At 40.0% G+C, this 17,756-nt stretch overlaps 1 protein-coding gene across 5 annotated transcripts in view; it reads left to right on the top strand.

Moving 5' to 3' along the window:
- The first annotated feature begins 322 nt into the window (after nt 1-322).
- Nucleotides 323-17,756, top strand: part of TSC1 (TSC complex subunit 1) — a 31,566-nt gene continuing 14,132 nt past the window's right edge. For 2 of the 5 annotated variants that reach the window (XM_026062047.1, XM_026062048.1), the window contains exons 1-11: nt 323-420; nt 8,121-8,183; nt 9,280-9,453; nt 10,315-10,418; nt 11,093-11,245; nt 13,383-13,527; nt 14,568-14,722; nt 15,025-15,098; nt 16,589-16,767; nt 17,177-17,286; nt 17,535-17,658. In XM_026062047.1, coding sequence (XP_025917832.1) covers nt 9,348-9,453; nt 10,315-10,418; nt 11,093-11,245; nt 13,383-13,527; nt 14,568-14,722; nt 15,025-15,098; nt 16,589-16,767; nt 17,177-17,286; nt 17,535-17,658 — 1,150 coding nt within the window. In that variant the 5' untranslated portion in view covers nt 323-420; nt 8,121-8,183; nt 9,280-9,347. Of the gene's footprint in view, nt 421-519; nt 620-8,120; nt 8,184-9,279; nt 9,454-10,314; nt 10,419-11,092; nt 11,246-12,109; nt 12,202-13,382; nt 13,528-14,567; nt 14,723-15,024; nt 15,099-16,588; nt 16,768-17,176; nt 17,287-17,534; nt 17,659-17,756 lie in introns of those variants that run through there. The other 3 variants (XM_026062045.1, XM_026062046.1, XM_026062049.1) reach the window with 3 other exon arrangements.

The following is a 17,756-nucleotide window of genomic DNA, read 5'->3' as shown; positions in this document are numbered from 1 at the left end:
GGGGCGAAAGGAGCGATTTTCGCCGCTCAGCGAGGCCGCGCTTGTCCCGGCCCCGGCTCCGCCGCAGCCGAGGCCTGGCGGACCGCGCTGAGGGGGGAGCGGAGCGGAGCGGAGCGGGCCGGGGGGTGATGGGGGTCCTGAGCCCCCGAGCCGCGGGGCCGAGCCGCCGGCCGCCACGGGCCTTGTTTACCGGCCGCCTCGGTCGCCCCGCGCCACGTGACGCCGCCGGGGGCTGGCGGCGGCGCCGCCTCCAGAATCACGCGACCTCGCCGCGGGCCGCATCGCTCCCGCGCGCAGATACCTCCGCCCGCCGCGGGAGGCCGGGCGAGCGCGGCCGCAGCCCCCGCCCCGCCTTCCCCTCCCTCCCCCGTCCTCAGCGGGGAGCTAAGGCTCTTGAGAGGGAAGAGCTCGAGCGGGGCGGTGAGGGAACGTGCGCGGCGCCGGGAGAGGGGTGTGAGCGGAGGGGGGCGGGGGGCTGGAACTACTTTCTGCGGCGGAGGGATTCGAGGGGAGCGGCGGCCGGTGAATGGGGGGGAGGGGGAGGTAGGGCCAAGATGGCGGCGCCCTGTGGGCTAGAGGAGCCCTGAGTGGTAAACAGCTGAGGGGAGGAGAGGGAGAGGTGAGTGCGCTGGGCCTTCTCCTCCTTCCCCCAGCGGGGGCGAGAGAGGAGGCACAGAGGGGGGTGTGGGGAGAAGGAGGCAGAGAAAAGAGAGCGGGGGGAGGCACGGAGAAAGGATTAGGGGGAGGAGGCGGCAGGAGAAAGGGAAGGGGCCGGGGGGAGGGAGGAGGGATGGGGGAAGAGGGCAGCAAGCATGGGGGGCAGCGGCGTCCGCCGAGCTCCTCGCCCGCTTCCCTCCTCTCAGCCGAACTTGGTCTTTGTCATCAGCCACCTCCCGCCCAGAGGGGTCCTCCGGGCACTGCCCTCCTGGAGAGATTCCCCCCACCTCTCTCTCGCTTGATTCGCTTTTCTTTTTTAAATTTACTTTCCTGTATTTTCTGTACCGGTCGTAGAAAGAGGTATTGTACCTCCCTTTCAAGTCCTGAGGAGCAATTTCCAGATTTCCCCTGCCTCAGTCATTCTCTGAGGGGATTCCCTCATCTGGGATTAGGCATTAAAGCAGTTGTTAAAAGTCTTCCCCTCTGGTGAGGAAGGCTTTTCTTATTTTCTTGCTGACAGGCAGTGTGTGAAGTCAGTGTAATACTGGTAGGGATGATGTTTACTTCTGCAAGAAAACATTTTGCTTCCTATTGTCGCAAAGAACTTAGACTAATTCAGAAGGTAGAGAACAGCTTTTGGCTCTTTGTTTGCTGTGAATGTAATCTCTTTTATTTTTTTATCTGTTTAGTCAGTGATTCTCTCCTTGTTTTTTACGAGCTTTTTACAAAGCAACGTGTAAAGAAACATATGCCTTAAAGGAATACATGGTTCAAAACCCACAGAAATGGACACACAAATGGGGATGAAGTTTTGTGCATAGAACTGTTTCAGGTTTTTTTTTTTTAAACTGGATTCAGAGAATATTCCAGTAGATGCTACTACAGAAGGTTTTGATTCTTTATCTGATCTGATCCTCTAGTTATTAACACTAACTTCTGAGGCAAAATTGTTAGAAACTCATCATAATCAAAGCACTGTTAAAGTGATACTATTAGATGAGAAAAACTTCTACAGTTTACATGTATGAACAGCAGAGAACTAGATACTGAATCTTTGAAAACTCAGGCAGTTTGAATAATGCTTGTAAGCGCAGAGACCACATACCTCTGTCTGTACCTGGTTTTACTTTGCTATGCAGCAATAAGATGCTCTGGTTGCTTATCAAACACATTTTAGCCATGTTAAACTAAAATCATGGGCTTAAAATCCTTTGCTCAGATTTTTTTTTAACAGCCTAGTCAACTCTTGATTAAATTGCCTTCATGTGGAGTGACACTGACTTACTCAGATGAAAATGTAGTCAGAACATCTACTGTGTCATATGATAAGCTTTAATTAAAATGATTTTATCTTTGGCTGTTTTTCAGTGTCAGGTACTTGATTCTTAATCAATTCAGAGTTAACTTTTATGGTGACTAACAAATGACAGCATTATTAAAGGGTTTCCATATGAGATATACAGTCCCACTGCAGGTATTCTGGTGTTTTGAACAAACATTTGGCTTTAGTAACTATTTCTAGTTGAGAGATGAATGCTGGCCAAATTCAGAGTTGGAATGCTGGGATGCCCCAATGTTCTTAAAACTATCAGACACCTTCTTGTTAAATAGAAGCTGATGACATTACCGAAGTCGGTATCTATAAGAACTGAATAGCTTATAATGCGCACATGCATCTTTGGAAGATATGCCCAGTAGTAAGCAAGCAAGTCACATAATCAGAGCATTTTTATCGGTGCCCTTCTGGAGAGACGGGAGGAAAGGTACCAGATTTTATGGCATGTCATAGCCAAGTTTATATTTTTTGAAATAATATTATAGCTCAGGATCTTGATCTATTATGTAGCTGCTATATTTTCATGTAGTTTAATAAACATGATGGGGACACAGTAATCATAATATTTGCTTTGATAGCGTAAGAATTTCTTTTAGTAGCACATTAAGATACAGAACAAAATTATTGAATCAGTAGACTGCTGTCACTTTCCTGGGTATTATTCACTTTTGTTTTTAATTAAAATGTTTGACAACATTTAGTATGGTTCTGTGTTCTGCTTAATGCCTGCTTTAATTCTTGGAGTAGTTAAAATGCCTGGACTGAGTACGGTAGTTAGTTTGCAATGGTTTCAAGATTTACTGAATTGCAGCCTAACTCTGTGAACATGTTTAAAGAGTTCTGTTGGTGGAAAAAAACTGATCCAGAGATTTAGGAGTCTTACTGCTTGTGTTATTGTGAAATCTTGAGCTCTCTGCTTACCTGTTTGTAGTTTTAAAAAGATTCCTTAGTTGAACTTCTTTTCCTCATGTGCTCTTTAATTAAATTGGCATAGTAAAATAGAATGTTTGTTCTTATTTATTTATTCATTATTAATAGATTGTGTATAAAGAGCTGAAATAATTCCCTTTTGGGTTGGCAAGTGGCTTGTTAGCGTGGCTTCTGCCAAAGAGTTTAGCGTCAGCCCTACCATATTCAAGCTCTTTTTTCCCCATTTCTGATATACATTGCTTCTTAAAATTTTACCCTCTGTCAGAAATTTGATGATAGTAATTAGCACAGTGTCTTGGCACAGCACAGTTTCAAATGCATCTTAAAAATTGCTGAATATGACTCTCTCTCTCTTTTTTTTTTTTCCTCTTCCTCTTCCTGCTGCAGTTAAGCACCTGCAACAAAGTAGATGAGAGTGGATATACTAACAAACAAGAGTCTTGGCTTATAAGATAATTACAAAGTTTAGAAATGGGATCTTGTATCAGATCTTAAAATAAGCAGAAAAGTATGGACTGCTAGAAGAAGCCAGTTCATTCAAAAAGCAGACACCTGCATTATAAAAGAAGCTGAGTTGTTTGTTGTTTAATTGTACTGTTCCAGTTGTAACGATCCTTTTGAATTGAGGTGACAAGTATGTAGGGTTGTTATGTCTGGGGGGTGAAAAAGGGTGTGATCAGCTGCTTAGTATCCTATTGCCACCAGTGTTTTTTTTCTACCTACTGTCACTTTTCATCCATTGCTTATTTTTGTAGGTGCTGTCACTTCCCTTATGGTAGTGTTTAGTTTATTTGTGAAGAAAATATAAAACTGAGCAGTGTGAGGAAATGTGAAGCAGGCTTGGACTGCTGTATATCGGATGGGAGGACATGAGCCTTACCCTTTGGTGACCGCAGAGCCTTTCAAAGTTTTGAGTGTGAGAGGCTGCTTTCTTATCAATCTGAATTTTTCTTTTAAAATAATGATCAATATAAACTACTTCTGTCCTCATTCATGGCTTTTGGCAAAGCAGTACCTGCGGTCCTTACTGTGCGAGCAGTAGAAATCAGGTGGAAAAGTACAAGTCTTGAGGTCTGACCTCACTTCATTCCTGAGTCTGATTGCTTACTGTGAAGCTTCCAGGATGTCGGTAGTGGTTTTACGTTGTTGAAATCCCCCTTTTCTGTTGCTGGGGAGGAATAACAATTTGCTGGCACATCCCAAATTTAACTTAAGGTTAGGAAGTGCGATGAAATGCTGATGCTGACACCCTCCCCCTCTTTGCAAAATATCGCTTCTGGTGTCTGGATTTTCACATTATTGTAGTAAATGGTAAGGACGTTATGGGAGGAGAACGTGTGTATGTTGAGTGTGTCCCCCTCCTCCCCGCCCCACCGTGAAGCATAACTGGCACTACCAGCTGCTTTTTCATTTGGCTTGAGATAAAAATACACTGAACAGAAGAACATCTTCTCTTGACAAAAATACTTACAGAAGTCATAATCTTTTGATTATGAGACCTGCTATCTCTTTCTCTGTTTAACCTTTTCAATCAATATTTATGTGGTCTTCCTCTTTGGCTTGAGATTGTAGCTTAACTATATTTTGTTGTGGTTAGCTTAGCTACCAAAAATCTTTTTAAAACAAATTGGTTCTTGGCTTGTTGGCTTCTTCCTTCTCTCCTGTAAGCTGGCTTTCCAGTTGTATTGATTCAAATTAATACTTTGATAAAAGTTTGTCTTTGTGAAAACTCTTGAATGTAAGAATAAGAAGTTTGCTACTGGTATCTGTATCTTCCAGAGAGGCTAAAAATTTGTATTTTAAAAGGTATATAAACAGAGTTTTTCACTCTTTACTATCTAGTGACTTGGATATCTTATATAAAACTAACTAAAAATGCTAGTAAAGAATCGATGACTCAAACATTATCGAAAAGTTGCTGATTTTGATTTAATCCTGTCAGTTCCTAATGTAGCTTCATGGATGTTGAAATTCTTCTAATAGCAGAATGAGCGCAATAACTAGGGGTGAAAGCATTAAAGAGATCCATCATGTATGCCATGTATTTGGGAAGAAAGACACGGCCGTGATGTGATGATGTAAGGATTTAAGGGAGATTCTGTTCACTGCGGACATTATATCAATCCCAGCTACAAAACGCTGTGGCGTTCAGTGGGTGATCTCACTGTTTTACAAAGTAGTAGGAATTCCTTAGCCTGGCCTTTCTTGAGTTCCTGATCTGCAAGATTTGAAAATCACATCACAAATAACTGGTGGGACTGGTAATAAATCACACGGTTCCCATTACTTCTGGGAAATGCGCTTCACCTATCAGAATGCATTGTTCCCTCCTTGAAGTTAAATGCCTGTTGTCTGTAAGCTAGTTATTCGCCTGTCTTTGGAGAAAACTCGTGACACGGTGCAGCGGTACTGCTGGAATTTCCCGCTTTGTTCATCTGTGCTGGGCGTCAGGGACCCAATTTGATGAGAGTCTCAGTCCTAGCGCTGCAGATCTGCAACCTGACAAATAGAGCCTGCACTGAAGAAAATTGTGATTTGCTATTAAAAACTTGACTATTTGTTTATAGTGTGGTGACAACATGTACTAGTGTTTATATAACTTCAACAGATAAACTGGCCACCTAGTGAAGTAACTATGTATAATACTGTCCCATTTTTAGACTTGTGTTGGAATACTTTTGTAAATATTTTGAATACCAGCTTTTGGAGTAGAGATTGCTCCACTTTACTTAAAATACTTTGACAATACTGATTGACAAGTTAATTTAAACTGTCCTGGATTTTATTGGCATAAGGTTACTTCAGCCATCTGTTTTAATTAATTTAGGGAGCTTGAGAAACTATTAGTCACCTATATGTGCAGTTATTGGAACTAAACTTGCATTATCAACCTTGTTTTCATCAGGTTATAGTGTTTGTGAGTGCCAGCAAGCTGATAGTATAAAGTTTGAGAACTACTGAACACTTAAACTAGTGCTTTTCCCATCTGCTGACAAGTGTGTTGTTGAACCTGGTTGCCAGAGCTCATCTACTGGGTCTGCATAGGCATACTTCTTGATTTCACCATGCCATAGTTTTTCCTCTGGCAACATCAGAATTAATGAAACCTGCTGTTGAGGCTTTTATTGGTGTCATGAAGATCTGCTCCAAACATTAATAGTATTAGTAAAGCCAAAAAAATAAAGGGGGGGGCATTCTCTGTAGGAGGTTATTGTCTCTTCTGCAGAAGTTGCTTTGGCAATAGAGTTGAAGAAAGTAGAGGTGACAAGGTCTTGATGGGGTAAAAAAGCAGACTAGTGTTTATGCCGCTTTAATTCTCAAAACAGGTTTTGCTCGCAGCTGGTTTGGGGGTGTGGTCATGCCTGTTGTTAATGAGACTTTAAACAACTCATTCATTTTCCTTAGGAAGCTGGTGAATCTATTGCTTAACCGTAGCTGAGACCATGTCCTGATGGAAATTTAGAGACATCTATTTTAACAAACCCTTCACAGTCTCAAAAGTAGTGTTCTCAGAAATAAAGGAATAGATTATTTGTAGGAAATTAGTTTTTTTTTCCCATATATTTCTTCCACTGTGTTCTGTGACTGCTTGAATACTGGGTATCTCAATGTAACTGTAATTGAGTAAATTATTGTAACAGTGATTACTAGACACTAACAAAACAGTTGACTCCTGAAGATGAGTAATGAAGTGAAAGGTTGACTCTTTCAAAGCCATCCCTCTATGTAACCTAAACTTTTTGAAAGGGTGGTGTCTCTCCGAATACTTCTTGCCTTCTAAACTGTAAGCTCTTTGAGGAAGAATTTGAATTTAAAGTTTGAAAGTCTGCACAGTAAGGAATCAAAAAAAAAAAAAAAAAAAGGCAACCCTACTCATATTCTCTTGGGAAACGGACTAAGATCTGTTCTATATTTGAGAAGAAAGCGTCCCATTTCATCCCCCCCCCAAAGTTTCCCTTTTTTATTTTTAATTCAAAGTCTTGCTCAAAGTACCAGCCAATTTTTATGTCTGCAGTTTTTAACATCTTGCCAATGTGATGTGAAAAGAAATGGCATTTATATCTGAAACATTTCAATTAGCAGTCTCCGCTAGCTGCTTGTAGATGAACTAAAATTTTATTTAGACTGTTCAGCTATGATCATTGCAAAGTGAGTTGTGTGGGTTCTCTTTTAATTTCCTTTTGTTTTTTGTTTTTGCCAAAAGGGAGAGTAAAACTTACACCCCATAGCTGTGTTCTGGAACTGTGATTACTGGAACATTTTAAGAAAGTTTGTTGCTAAAGAAATGCCTCATGCAAGTGTGGTACCATATTATCTCCTTTGAATTTGCAATCAGTGCCAATTTAAGTAAACTGATAGACTAGTGTGGCCCTAATAAAAGTGACCTTGGGTAGGTCTGTGACTACTGAAATGATATGTTGCTTATGACAAAGTTTACTGGTAGGCAGGTTAACTCCTCCTGTCCAGTAACAATTTCAAACATAAGTTTTCAAGAAAGTAATATGTATATAAGTACAGGGTTATCATGTAAAATAGAACACTAATGTCCTCAGCTGATGTATAACGCTGTGCTGCACAGAGTCTGAAGACATGTTCTTTTGTAGCTGTTTCAAGGTGGACATAAGGCAGGTAAACCTGGAGTTCACTGCTGTTTCCTCTCTAGAGATTGTCAACTAGAAAGTATTCAAAATGATCCCTTAATTCTGTTAATGCTTTCACAACTAAAACTGAATTTTAATGCCTTTCCTGCAGGGTTATTTGTAATTCTTGTTTTCTGCTCATTTGAAATGGTAAATGAATTCAAGTATCCTTACCCTGTCTGGATCTTCCCTTTAGCATAATTAAACTAGGCACAGAATCTGGTATGATAAGAGAAGGCTTTGTTTGGTAAGATTTTTACCTACAATAAATAAAACTCTTTATCAGTTTTTGAAAGTTTACAGCACAAAACTACAATCTTGTGGAAGCTGTCTAGTTGAGGCCCTTGTGCAGCTGAACCTATCAACAATTCTGGAAAGGGCAACCATGCAACACTTCTAGGTGTAGTTCAAACTACAGGCTGACTTTCCTCATGCGGGAGGTGCATAACTCTGCTATTCTTAGTGAAGGACTTAACACTGTTCTGAATATGTAAGGTTTGATGAGGAAGAATAAATTGTAGCTTTTGTTAACCTTTTAATGCTTTTTTTTAATTTAGCGATCATGAAAGGTGTGTGGTTAATAGCGGTGGAGACAGAAGCTCGACTCATCCGCAGAACAGGTGCTGTATACACAATTGCAGTAAAAAGATCCCTTGCGTGTAAACTTGTTACGTGTAAATCCTGCCTTCCATAAAGGAAATGAAAAATGTACGCTAGCTGGAAGTAAGAGGAAAGAAGAAACCCTCGCTAGTAAGACTAGATGTGATGTGAAGCCAAATTCTTTCTGCCACTGGGAAAGGTTCAGCCTACGTTGCTTATTGACAGAGCAAAACTTGATTCATTTTGTGGTAGCTAGGGGTGATACCTGAATCTTTCCCTTGCTGCTACATGTGAGGAGGCCATCTTAAAAGCCTGGAATGATTTAAATTTAGTCCTGCTTAGTACTGTGAAGCTGACCAGAGTTGTGTTATCTTCACACTGTTGCTTTTAATAATCTGTACAATTTTTGCACTGTGGGGTTTTTAATATAAAACTCGCAAATTGTGAAAACATGGCATATTGTGCTGCTAAGCTTGTGATTTTTAGTTACTATGCACAGAGAGGCCAAGCAACAGCAGCTGTAGTGACCCTAACTGAGTTTCCTAACAGCTGCAACTTGGCTCCATTGCAAGTATTTAAGCACGAAACTAATAGTATGCAATAATGTAAAGCAGAGGGCAATGAATTTCTTATTGCTCATCTAGCCACAGGAGTGGAAAGGGGTCTTGAGATGGCAGATTATTTCCAGAGTGTAGACCACTATGCAGAATGCTTGAAAGGTTGACTGAGAAGGAATTGCTTTAAGAAAGCTAGAATGGAGCAATTCCAGGGAGCTGTTTGCATTTTATTCAAGACTTTATTCTTACCTGGAGAGCAAATTAAAGAAATGTGGTACCAAAATGCTCTCATAGTCACAATATATGTATGTTAGTTAGGATTTTCCATAAAGCAGATTTAGGTATTAAAAAAAAAAAAAGACAAATAAAACCTGCTTGTGACCTACTGGCTTCTTTGAAAACATTTCTCATGCAGCTTTTATTGCAGGTGTGTAAACTCTAGCAATCCTTTCAGTATAAGACTGTTAAATGGGTTATAGTGCAGAAAAGAAATAGGGAAGTGATGAGAGATTTAAGATGGAAAGGAAAACTCATTCATCTGTTCTCTCTTCTCTTCTAGCCTGGTAGAGGCACCAATGAGGAACTTCCTGAAATTTTAACCTCCACATTCATGTTAGTACCTGCATCATGGCACAGCAAGCAAATGTTGGTGAGCTCCTCTCAATGCTGGATTCTCCAATTCTGGGTGTCCTGGAAGATATAACAGCTGCGTTCAAAGATAATCTCATTTGTGGTACGTATTCTTATACAGGGTTGGAGGAAGGGTTTTGCTTTTACACCAATAAAAATAGAATAACTCTTTTTCTATGAAATGTACTCTTTTGCAAATGTGACTTGAAAGAAATTCTCAACATTTGGGATTCAAATTGTTTTAAGGATTGAGGCTTCTCTTCAGTCCGTTTTACTTAACAGACCTTCCAAGCGGTGCACTATTATGTAACTGTTAAAATGCTGTTATAAAACGACGGGATTTTCCTGTGGCATAACCTCAGGTTACGAGCTGATGAGACTTACCTTGTCAAGTGTATTTAAAAAGAACTTGGTTTCATCCACTTCATGGGAAACTGGTGGTATTTTGCTCATTCCAAGAAAATCCACCAACCCCCAAACAAAACATCAGACCCAAACTTTCTTGAAAAAATGCTTTCTGCTACTAAGGTGTCCCTTATGTTGCTGGAACTTTTTCAGAGGGTGAGAGCAGTGTTACTCTCCTTAGGTCTGAACTAGTTCTCCTTTATCTGTTGAAGGGAGAGAATGTCAAGTTACTCCTGAACTCTATACCTGTATTTGGTAAAATACTCATGCAATTCAGACAACTCAAGGTTAGGCAGTGCCACAATAATTGTTAGTCATTTAAAAAAAGTAATTACTTTCCCACTGAGCTGAATACAATTGCTTGAATAGTTAGGGACTGGAGAATGTAGTTGAGAGGTCTCATTTTCTTAAAGGTCTGGTAACACTTAAGTACTAGTTCATATTATAAATTATGTAATAATTATTATAACATTGTGCAACATTCCTATAATGAGGAATTAATTTTTAGTGTATTGAGAATGTACTTTTTTTTTTTTCCTTGCTCTAAACAAACTGATAGACCGTGGACCTATGCTTGTGAACAACCTGGTAGACTATTACTTGGAAACCAATTCTCAGCAGGCACTGCATATACTGTCCACGCTGCAAGAGCCTCATGACAAGGTAAAACAATCTTGATGTTAAGTATGGCTGATTGGCAGATGTTAGACTGGTATTAAAGAAGGCTTTAAATAGCATCAGTTAGAAGTCTGCTTTTGCATTCTCATATAGAATTACCTTGTTGTAGAGATGCAGTATCTCTGTAGTAAGAGTAGTTTTGAGGAGGAAAAAAAACCCAAACCCTTCAAACAAAGGACTTTGTTTTGTGTGTTCTTTAAACTGGCCCAGTTAAGTAAAGAACTTCTAAAATGAAATTTGGGGAGGGGGGGATTTACTTAAATATTTAATGCTGTCTATTTGCAATGTTACTGCTGCTTGTTCAATCTAGCCAAAAAGGACTTGGGGATTGTGAGAGCATGTAAGCATTTTTAAGTAGATTGAGAGAACGGCACTAGAACTTGTTTTACTTCTGTTTTATTTACTTAATAAATAATTTAATAAGTGCTTTGAAGTGCAGTGGCTGATTCTGGACTGAATAGTTTGCATTTCACCACCAGAATACTTAAATTTATTGTTGGGTTTTCTTTGTTCTGGATCCTATATGTTTGTAAAAGAACCGTAACTTCCATAAATGACAATAGCAACTGCTGAATATAGAGGCTGATGAAAAAGAACATATATCAGTTAAATACAAAATCTTTCCTCCTTCTACTGCTCTTCGCAAAATCCTGTATCAGCACCTACTGGACAAAATTAATGAATACATGGGCAAAGCTGCTACCCGTTTACCCACGCTCTCTCTGCTGGGGCATGTGATAAGACGACAGCCGTCTTGGAAACATAAGCTTTCTCAAGCACCTCTCCTGCTTTCATTACTTAAGTGTCTCAAGGTAAGAACTGTCAGTGTTGTCTGTAAAACACTTGTGCACTTGAGGTAAATAAACATACTTGCAGCCCAAGGAATTTGTGTTCTGTGTTGGTGTCATTTGGTTAAATTGTGGGAAAAGAAGAAAGAAAATGTTGATAAAATACTGAAAACACGCTCCCTTTCTACTGAGACAGGCTGGAGTTATATCTACTAGATGCTCTGTGTTGATCCTGTCATTACTAACAGTTGTGTATCTAAAGATCTCTGTCATTGTATAACTTTGAGTTAGGGAAACTTACTGATACTTCTTTTAAAAAAAAGTCAAAGACAGAGGACCCTTGGTGAAGTTGGATAGTCATCTTGAATGTGAACTTAATGAGAAGGACAATAACATCCCATTTGTGCATTCTGAAATTTGTGTGTGTAAGGTAACATGCTCTGCTTTAGTATAGATAGGCCCTACAGTAGGTTATTCCATGATGAAGTTACCTTGCAGTTGGCACACTTTCCCTTCTTTGCCGCAAACTTGCTAGAGTACAAGGAGGTGGCTGTCTCCCCATGCTTTGGTTTTCCCACCTGCAAATTTATCTATTCCCATACTGTACAGTGTGGGTATTACAACAGTGATTAAAGTGTGGAAAGTGTTTTGAGACCTGGAGTACATTGTCAGTCATATTTAATATGATAGTCAAGAATTAATATCAGTCATGTAAGTCACATTAAAATGCATGACTTAGTCATGTGCCAGTGTTCTTGAAAACAAAAACACAGGGATTTGTAACTGTCAAAGAAAAAACTACTAGTGCTGTCCCAGGAACTCTTGACTTGCCTGACAAGTGTGCTGTTACTCTTTTCAGTCGCTCCAAGTGTGAGAGGAGTGAAGTATGTCAGCAAGCTGGTAGGAGTGGAACAGAGCTGTGGAACCGCTAGGGATGTGTTCAGGGGGACAGGAGCGGACACACGTGTGTGCTGTGAAAGGTTCTGTCTGACTGAATGAGAATGGAGGAGGTAGACTACACGGAGGAAGAAAAATCCGTGACATTCAATGTGTTGCGGCAGCCTGAGTGGCTCTTGAGAAGTGCAAAGACCAGCTCAGTGGCTTCTGACCACAGGCTACCTGTGCTCTTTACACCCCTCTCCTGGCAAAGCAGAGGAAGCCCATGGTTGTCAGCAGCTACTGAGGGAAGTGCCCCTTAAGCTGGGGAAACAATTAGGGGCCGCCCCAGGAAAAGATTTAAACACGTTCTGTTTCCGATCCTAAAACCTGATTCTCTATTACTGTTTCATCTAGCTAAAGACTTTTACTACCACATCCCTTTCTCTCAGTGTAAGTCGTGGGGATCTGACTATTGTTTGAATGAGTGCTTTATGCAGTATTTAGCAGTTGGAGTCATCAACCAGGCACTGTTTACACTTGCATACCATACAGCAGTGCCTACGTCTGTTCTCAGGATTTCAACAGTACTGAGATTTTTTTTGGTGCATATTTCAAGTCTCTCACACAGATCTGCTAGCCCTTAATTTAGTAAAGCTTTAAATTATTATATAGATTGTTTTTTTTATCATGTTAATTCATTTATCCTGAAAAGTTACTGTGACATTATGACAGGTAACTTGTTTGCAAATTGCACAAAAATAAGTTAAGTTTGCAGTAATTTAGATGTTCATGTTAAAGAAGATGTAAAAGAAGGTGTTTGACCCTTGTGCTGTTAGTTAGCCAACACCCTTGAATACCTTGATCAGACTTGCAGTTTCCTAGGCTCTGAATGCAGTGTGTTCTTAGCTCTGGGAAAGGAGGGCAACATATAAGATGCTTCACATAACACTGTTGGGTTTTTTTCTTTTTTTCTTTTTTCTTTTTTTTTTTTTTTAACTCATTGTGGAACTATGGTAATGTTCCCTTTTTAAGTAAGTCAAGTCTTTATACAGAGAAGCAGTAGGTGAATAACAGAAGAGTAGCAAAAATCTCCAGTCTTTTTCTTAGGTTTATTCCAGGTGTGAGAGACAAGAACTTTGGTTCATTAAAGTATGCTAGGTTTAGCAAAAGCTGTTTCAGAGTAGAGAGTGTTTTCCATGAGGATGATGCAGTGTTCGCTTCATCCTTGGAAAGAATAAATTCAACTATTTTAACTAATGCAAGCTTTTTTCCCTTCTTGCAGACTGACACGGATGTAGTAGTACTCACCACAGGTGTCCTAGTGCTAATAACCATGTTGCCAATGATTCCTCAGTCTGGCAAACAATACCTTCATGATTTCTTTGGTATCTTTGGCCGTCTCTCAGCCTGGTGCTTGCAGAATTCAGGTGAGATTTCAACTTTATTGCATGCAGTTGTGGTTTGGTAGTATCCTTGTGACTCTTACGCAGTTGGTGAGCACTCTCTTTTGTGAAACTATGAATGGTCTGAGAATATTTAAACATGAGAAATGATGTATTAAGCCCACAAGCTGTTCTGTACTCTGATAGCTAGTGTTGGGTGGTGATTCTTTGCTCAGAATTTAGAAGTCATTTAGATTCTTTCATATGGTGCTGCTGCCATTAGAAGAAGTGTCACTGGATAGAAATGCTACCTGGATGACAGTGAAAAAGCAAATCTGAGCTTAACAGAGAAGGAAAAACTGCTAACGCTTGAGGCAGGTATTAGGGAAGTTGAGATTCCCAGGTATGAATGGGGAGGGGGCTGAAGGAACATGTAAGAGTTTCTTTTAATGAGTGACTATCAATAGGCATGAAAGTGTTGGTAAAACTAGTCTTTTTCAGTTCTAACAGTGGTTCTGATGAGTTGGTTTTGCTGGACTTGTTGTTCTGTGTCATATGGTTGTATGAAACAATGCTATGTTAAGCATGGAAAGATGCTATTTAGAGGGCCATTTGCCACTGCCAAATAAGATTAATACCTACGAGACAGAAAGACAGCTAATAAGAGTCTGTTCAAGTCTATTGTGATTGTTTTTGTGGAGATAAGCTTTTAGTTTTTATCTTTAAACTGAAGCAACTTAATTTGCTTCTTTTTTGTTGTTTTTTAATCATTCACTCTTGCAAACTCTCGCTCACTATCTTGATGGGTTATGGCTTTCAATTTGAATAGAAAATTCTGTGTTTAATCCTAAGAATGACAGGATACTGGCTGGAATTAACACTTCATATCTACTTTTTGGTTTTGCTCTGAGCTGAGAAGTGTTGCCTCTTCTCGCAGAAAGCCATATGGCTTTGCTAGCAATTATTCTTATCTCAGAAGACTTGTTCCATTTAGTATTTCAAATTTAAAAGCTCTTTGCTTACATTCTTGGAAGTTTTCTTCTTTCCTCTGATGTAATAAAAAAGATTCCAACTATTTTTCCCAGGTCACGTGGCAGAGACTTATCTTGTCCATCTTCATGCCAGTGTTTATGCTCTCTTTCATCGTCTTTATGGAATGTACCCTTGCAATTTTGTCTCCTTTCTGCGCTCTCACTACAGTATGAAGGAAAACTTGGAGACCTTTGAAGAGGTCGTCAAGGTAAAATGCTGCTTATCTCCATGTCATGTGAGACAAGGAATTCATAGCTATAAAAAGGCAGTTATCTGCCAAATTAATACACTGCATTGATTTAACTGAGTGCTACTCAATAAAATAGAATCAAAACAGGCTATTGGAGGACAGAAATCTCATTTGGAAGTAAATGAGTTATGCTAGTTTTATTTTAAATGTAAAACTCTGACCAATTAGGATCAATACGTTGCTATTCAGCTTTGTGCGGTTTAGTGTAATCAGAAAATGTTGTATTGATAATGCATCTTTTTTTGCTCTTGCTCATCCAGCCAATGATGGAACATGTGCGAATTCATCCAGAATTAGTGACTGGATCCAAGGACCATGAACTGGACCCACGAAGGTATATATGTTCACTCTGCTATTATGAGCAGCTTTTAGCTGCTTTTAGCTTATTAGCAGCTTTTAGCTGGGTTATTTCAGAAGGCTTACAGCAGAAACTTGTTTGTCAACAACAGTGTGTGCCTGTGGTGTTTTGCCATCCATATTCATAGGTAACCAGGTAAACATGTAGAATTTCTTCATACAGGCTTACAGCCAGCATGAATAAGCAAACACTGTTGTGATAGGTCATTAACAGCAATGTTGGGGCTCTAAATTAATTTTTTATCTGGTATAGGATGTCTACTCCTTACAGTTTACTTTATTTATTTTTTTTATGACATAATGATCAAGCATCCTCATAAAGTTCCAAAAAAAAAAATTGCTTATAATTAAGTATAGAGAAACTTCCTCTGTTGATGTGCTTTTTTGGCTTGAGGTTTGGGTCATGTTCTATTCTGTGGTTTGTTGAAGTACTTGGTGGGATTTAAGTGCATAAAATGGCTTCAGTGTGTTTGTTTTGGTACCTAGATATTGGTTCAGTTAACAGATCAATTCTTTTAACAGGTATGTCTTAACATTATCAGCTGTATTAGTTTTCTTTAGAAATAGGCTCATTTGCCTGCAGCAGCACCACTTGCTGCTTTTCTCTTGTCTCCACAGGCCCAGCCACTGAAGAGGAGAATTTGACTCTTGTTCCTGCAGAGTAGTGCTCTTGCCCTGCTTTTCAGAGCCACTAGGAAAACACTACTAAATGGGAACCTATTGAATATCACAATGATCAGTTTTTCAGGCTTCTTCCAGACAGGGAGAAGAGGGATGGGAGGAGGGCAGTACCACTAAGGAGTACGATTGGCACAAAACTATCAGTTGAAGCCTTTTGAGTTGGTATCTTGCACAAAATACCTTACATTCAAAAGTGACTCAGTCTTTAATAGACAGCCTTCTGTACTGTCTCTTCTTTACAGTGAACTTCCATCCCCTCAAATATTGGACAGATCTAATTCAGATGCTAAATTTAGTGAGAAAAGGTTTTCAGAATGAAAGAAATAAGAATATAAAAGCATTCCCAAAACTTGAGGGGCAAAAAGAGTACAGACCTGAAACTGGCATTGCAGATGGTGATTGCTTTAGTAATGTAAGATCCGTCACTGCTGGCCTGTCTAAATTTTGACAACCAACATCTGAGTCTAGTTGAGCTGATTTCTACAGCCGTTGAAGCTCAGGATGAACCAAGTCTTCGTATGCTGTTCCTCCTTTCCAGAGTGCTCCATGGCAGACCTTTATGGATCTCTGTGTCAAAGCTGTTTGTCTCCAAGTCGGAGACCCCCTCTTACAAGTCATCTGGTTGCAATTTCTGTATGGTGCCTTGTTCCAGTTTTGGCTGGGAGCATGCAAAGCTGTCTGGAACAAAAGAGCCATCCTACAAGCCAATTCCTGATATCTCCAGGAACCCTTGTTTGTAACAATAATTGACTAACTTACTCTTTTGGATCCAAAAACTGTCTGCAGGTGGAAAAGACTAGAAACTCATGATGTTGTGATAGAATGTGCCAAAATCTCCCTGGACCCTGCAGAAGCATCGTATGAAGATGGCTATTACTCTGTGTCTCGGAAACTCTGCACAAGCTTAAAGCATCATCAAACTGACCCCAGTGCCAGCCATTACATTGACACACAGAGCAGCTATGGTAAGACCTGCCTGACACCTAATGAATACTTCTTTCCTGGAAGAAAATGGGCCCTATAGCAGTGAGGCGTCTTACTAGTTTATCTGACTGAAAGTCCAGTTCTTATGCACCAGCAAATAAACTTTGATTTAAAAAACATATGTTCTGGTCATGCAGACATACAAATGGTTGGCAAAATCTTTCTCTGTTACTGTTTCAAAATTGTCTCTCTCTTCTTCCCTCTCCCATCTCTCAAGCTGTAGTATGTAATATATTCAAGAGATACTTTCTCGGGTTGGAAGAAAAGTCTGTTGCTTGTTAGCTGTGAATGTGTACATTGAATGGATTTGAATTGCCTTGTTTAAGTCTTTAATATTAGCCAGGAGAATCACTGATTTGTATTTGACATGTAACACTTTTTAACTTTCAGGGACTTCTACCCCTTATTCCACTCCTCGGCTAACACTATCACAAATGCCAGGGCAGCTACCTCAGATTCTGAGCCCACAGTCGATGCGGCTGTCAACTGAGCCACAGCAGGTAAAGCAGAAGATAATGTGCAGCAAGCGTTTAAGGCTGTTTGCACCTTACTCTTAGCTTCTCATGACAGTCTCAAAAATGCATCTTTCTGAAAAGTATTGTGAATCCTTCAGAATTTAAAGTACATTTCAGCTTTAGTACTCATTTGGTTCCCTGTGTCAGAACCTGGATACAGATGTTTTACAGTACAGATGTTCTTTACCTGAGCTTCACTGATTTGTACTTGCTGTGTATTGCTTTTTACATAGGTTACCATCTGGAGCCCTTCTGCAGTTTGTGGTATGACCACTCCACCAACCTCCCCTGGCATTACCCCGTCAGAGTCATCCCAGTCTGCATCACAACCTTACAGCAAAGCTTTCAGCACATCCGGTATGTGCTGCATTTCAGGATTAGGCCTTCAGTATTTTTTTTTTTTAAATTTAACATAGAATTTCTGGCTGTATATTTTGCTGTCAGCTTCTTAAATG

Source organism: Apteryx rowi, unplaced genomic scaffold, assembly GCF_003343035.1.
Source record: "Apteryx rowi isolate R43461 unplaced genomic scaffold, aptRow1 scaffold_19, whole genome shotgun sequence".
In the NCBI taxonomy this organism is placed as follows: domain Eukaryota; kingdom Metazoa; phylum Chordata; class Aves; order Apterygiformes; family Apterygidae; genus Apteryx; species Apteryx rowi.
Note: the sequence above shows the minus strand (reverse complement) of the source record. Positions and strands in the feature narration are given on the sequence as shown.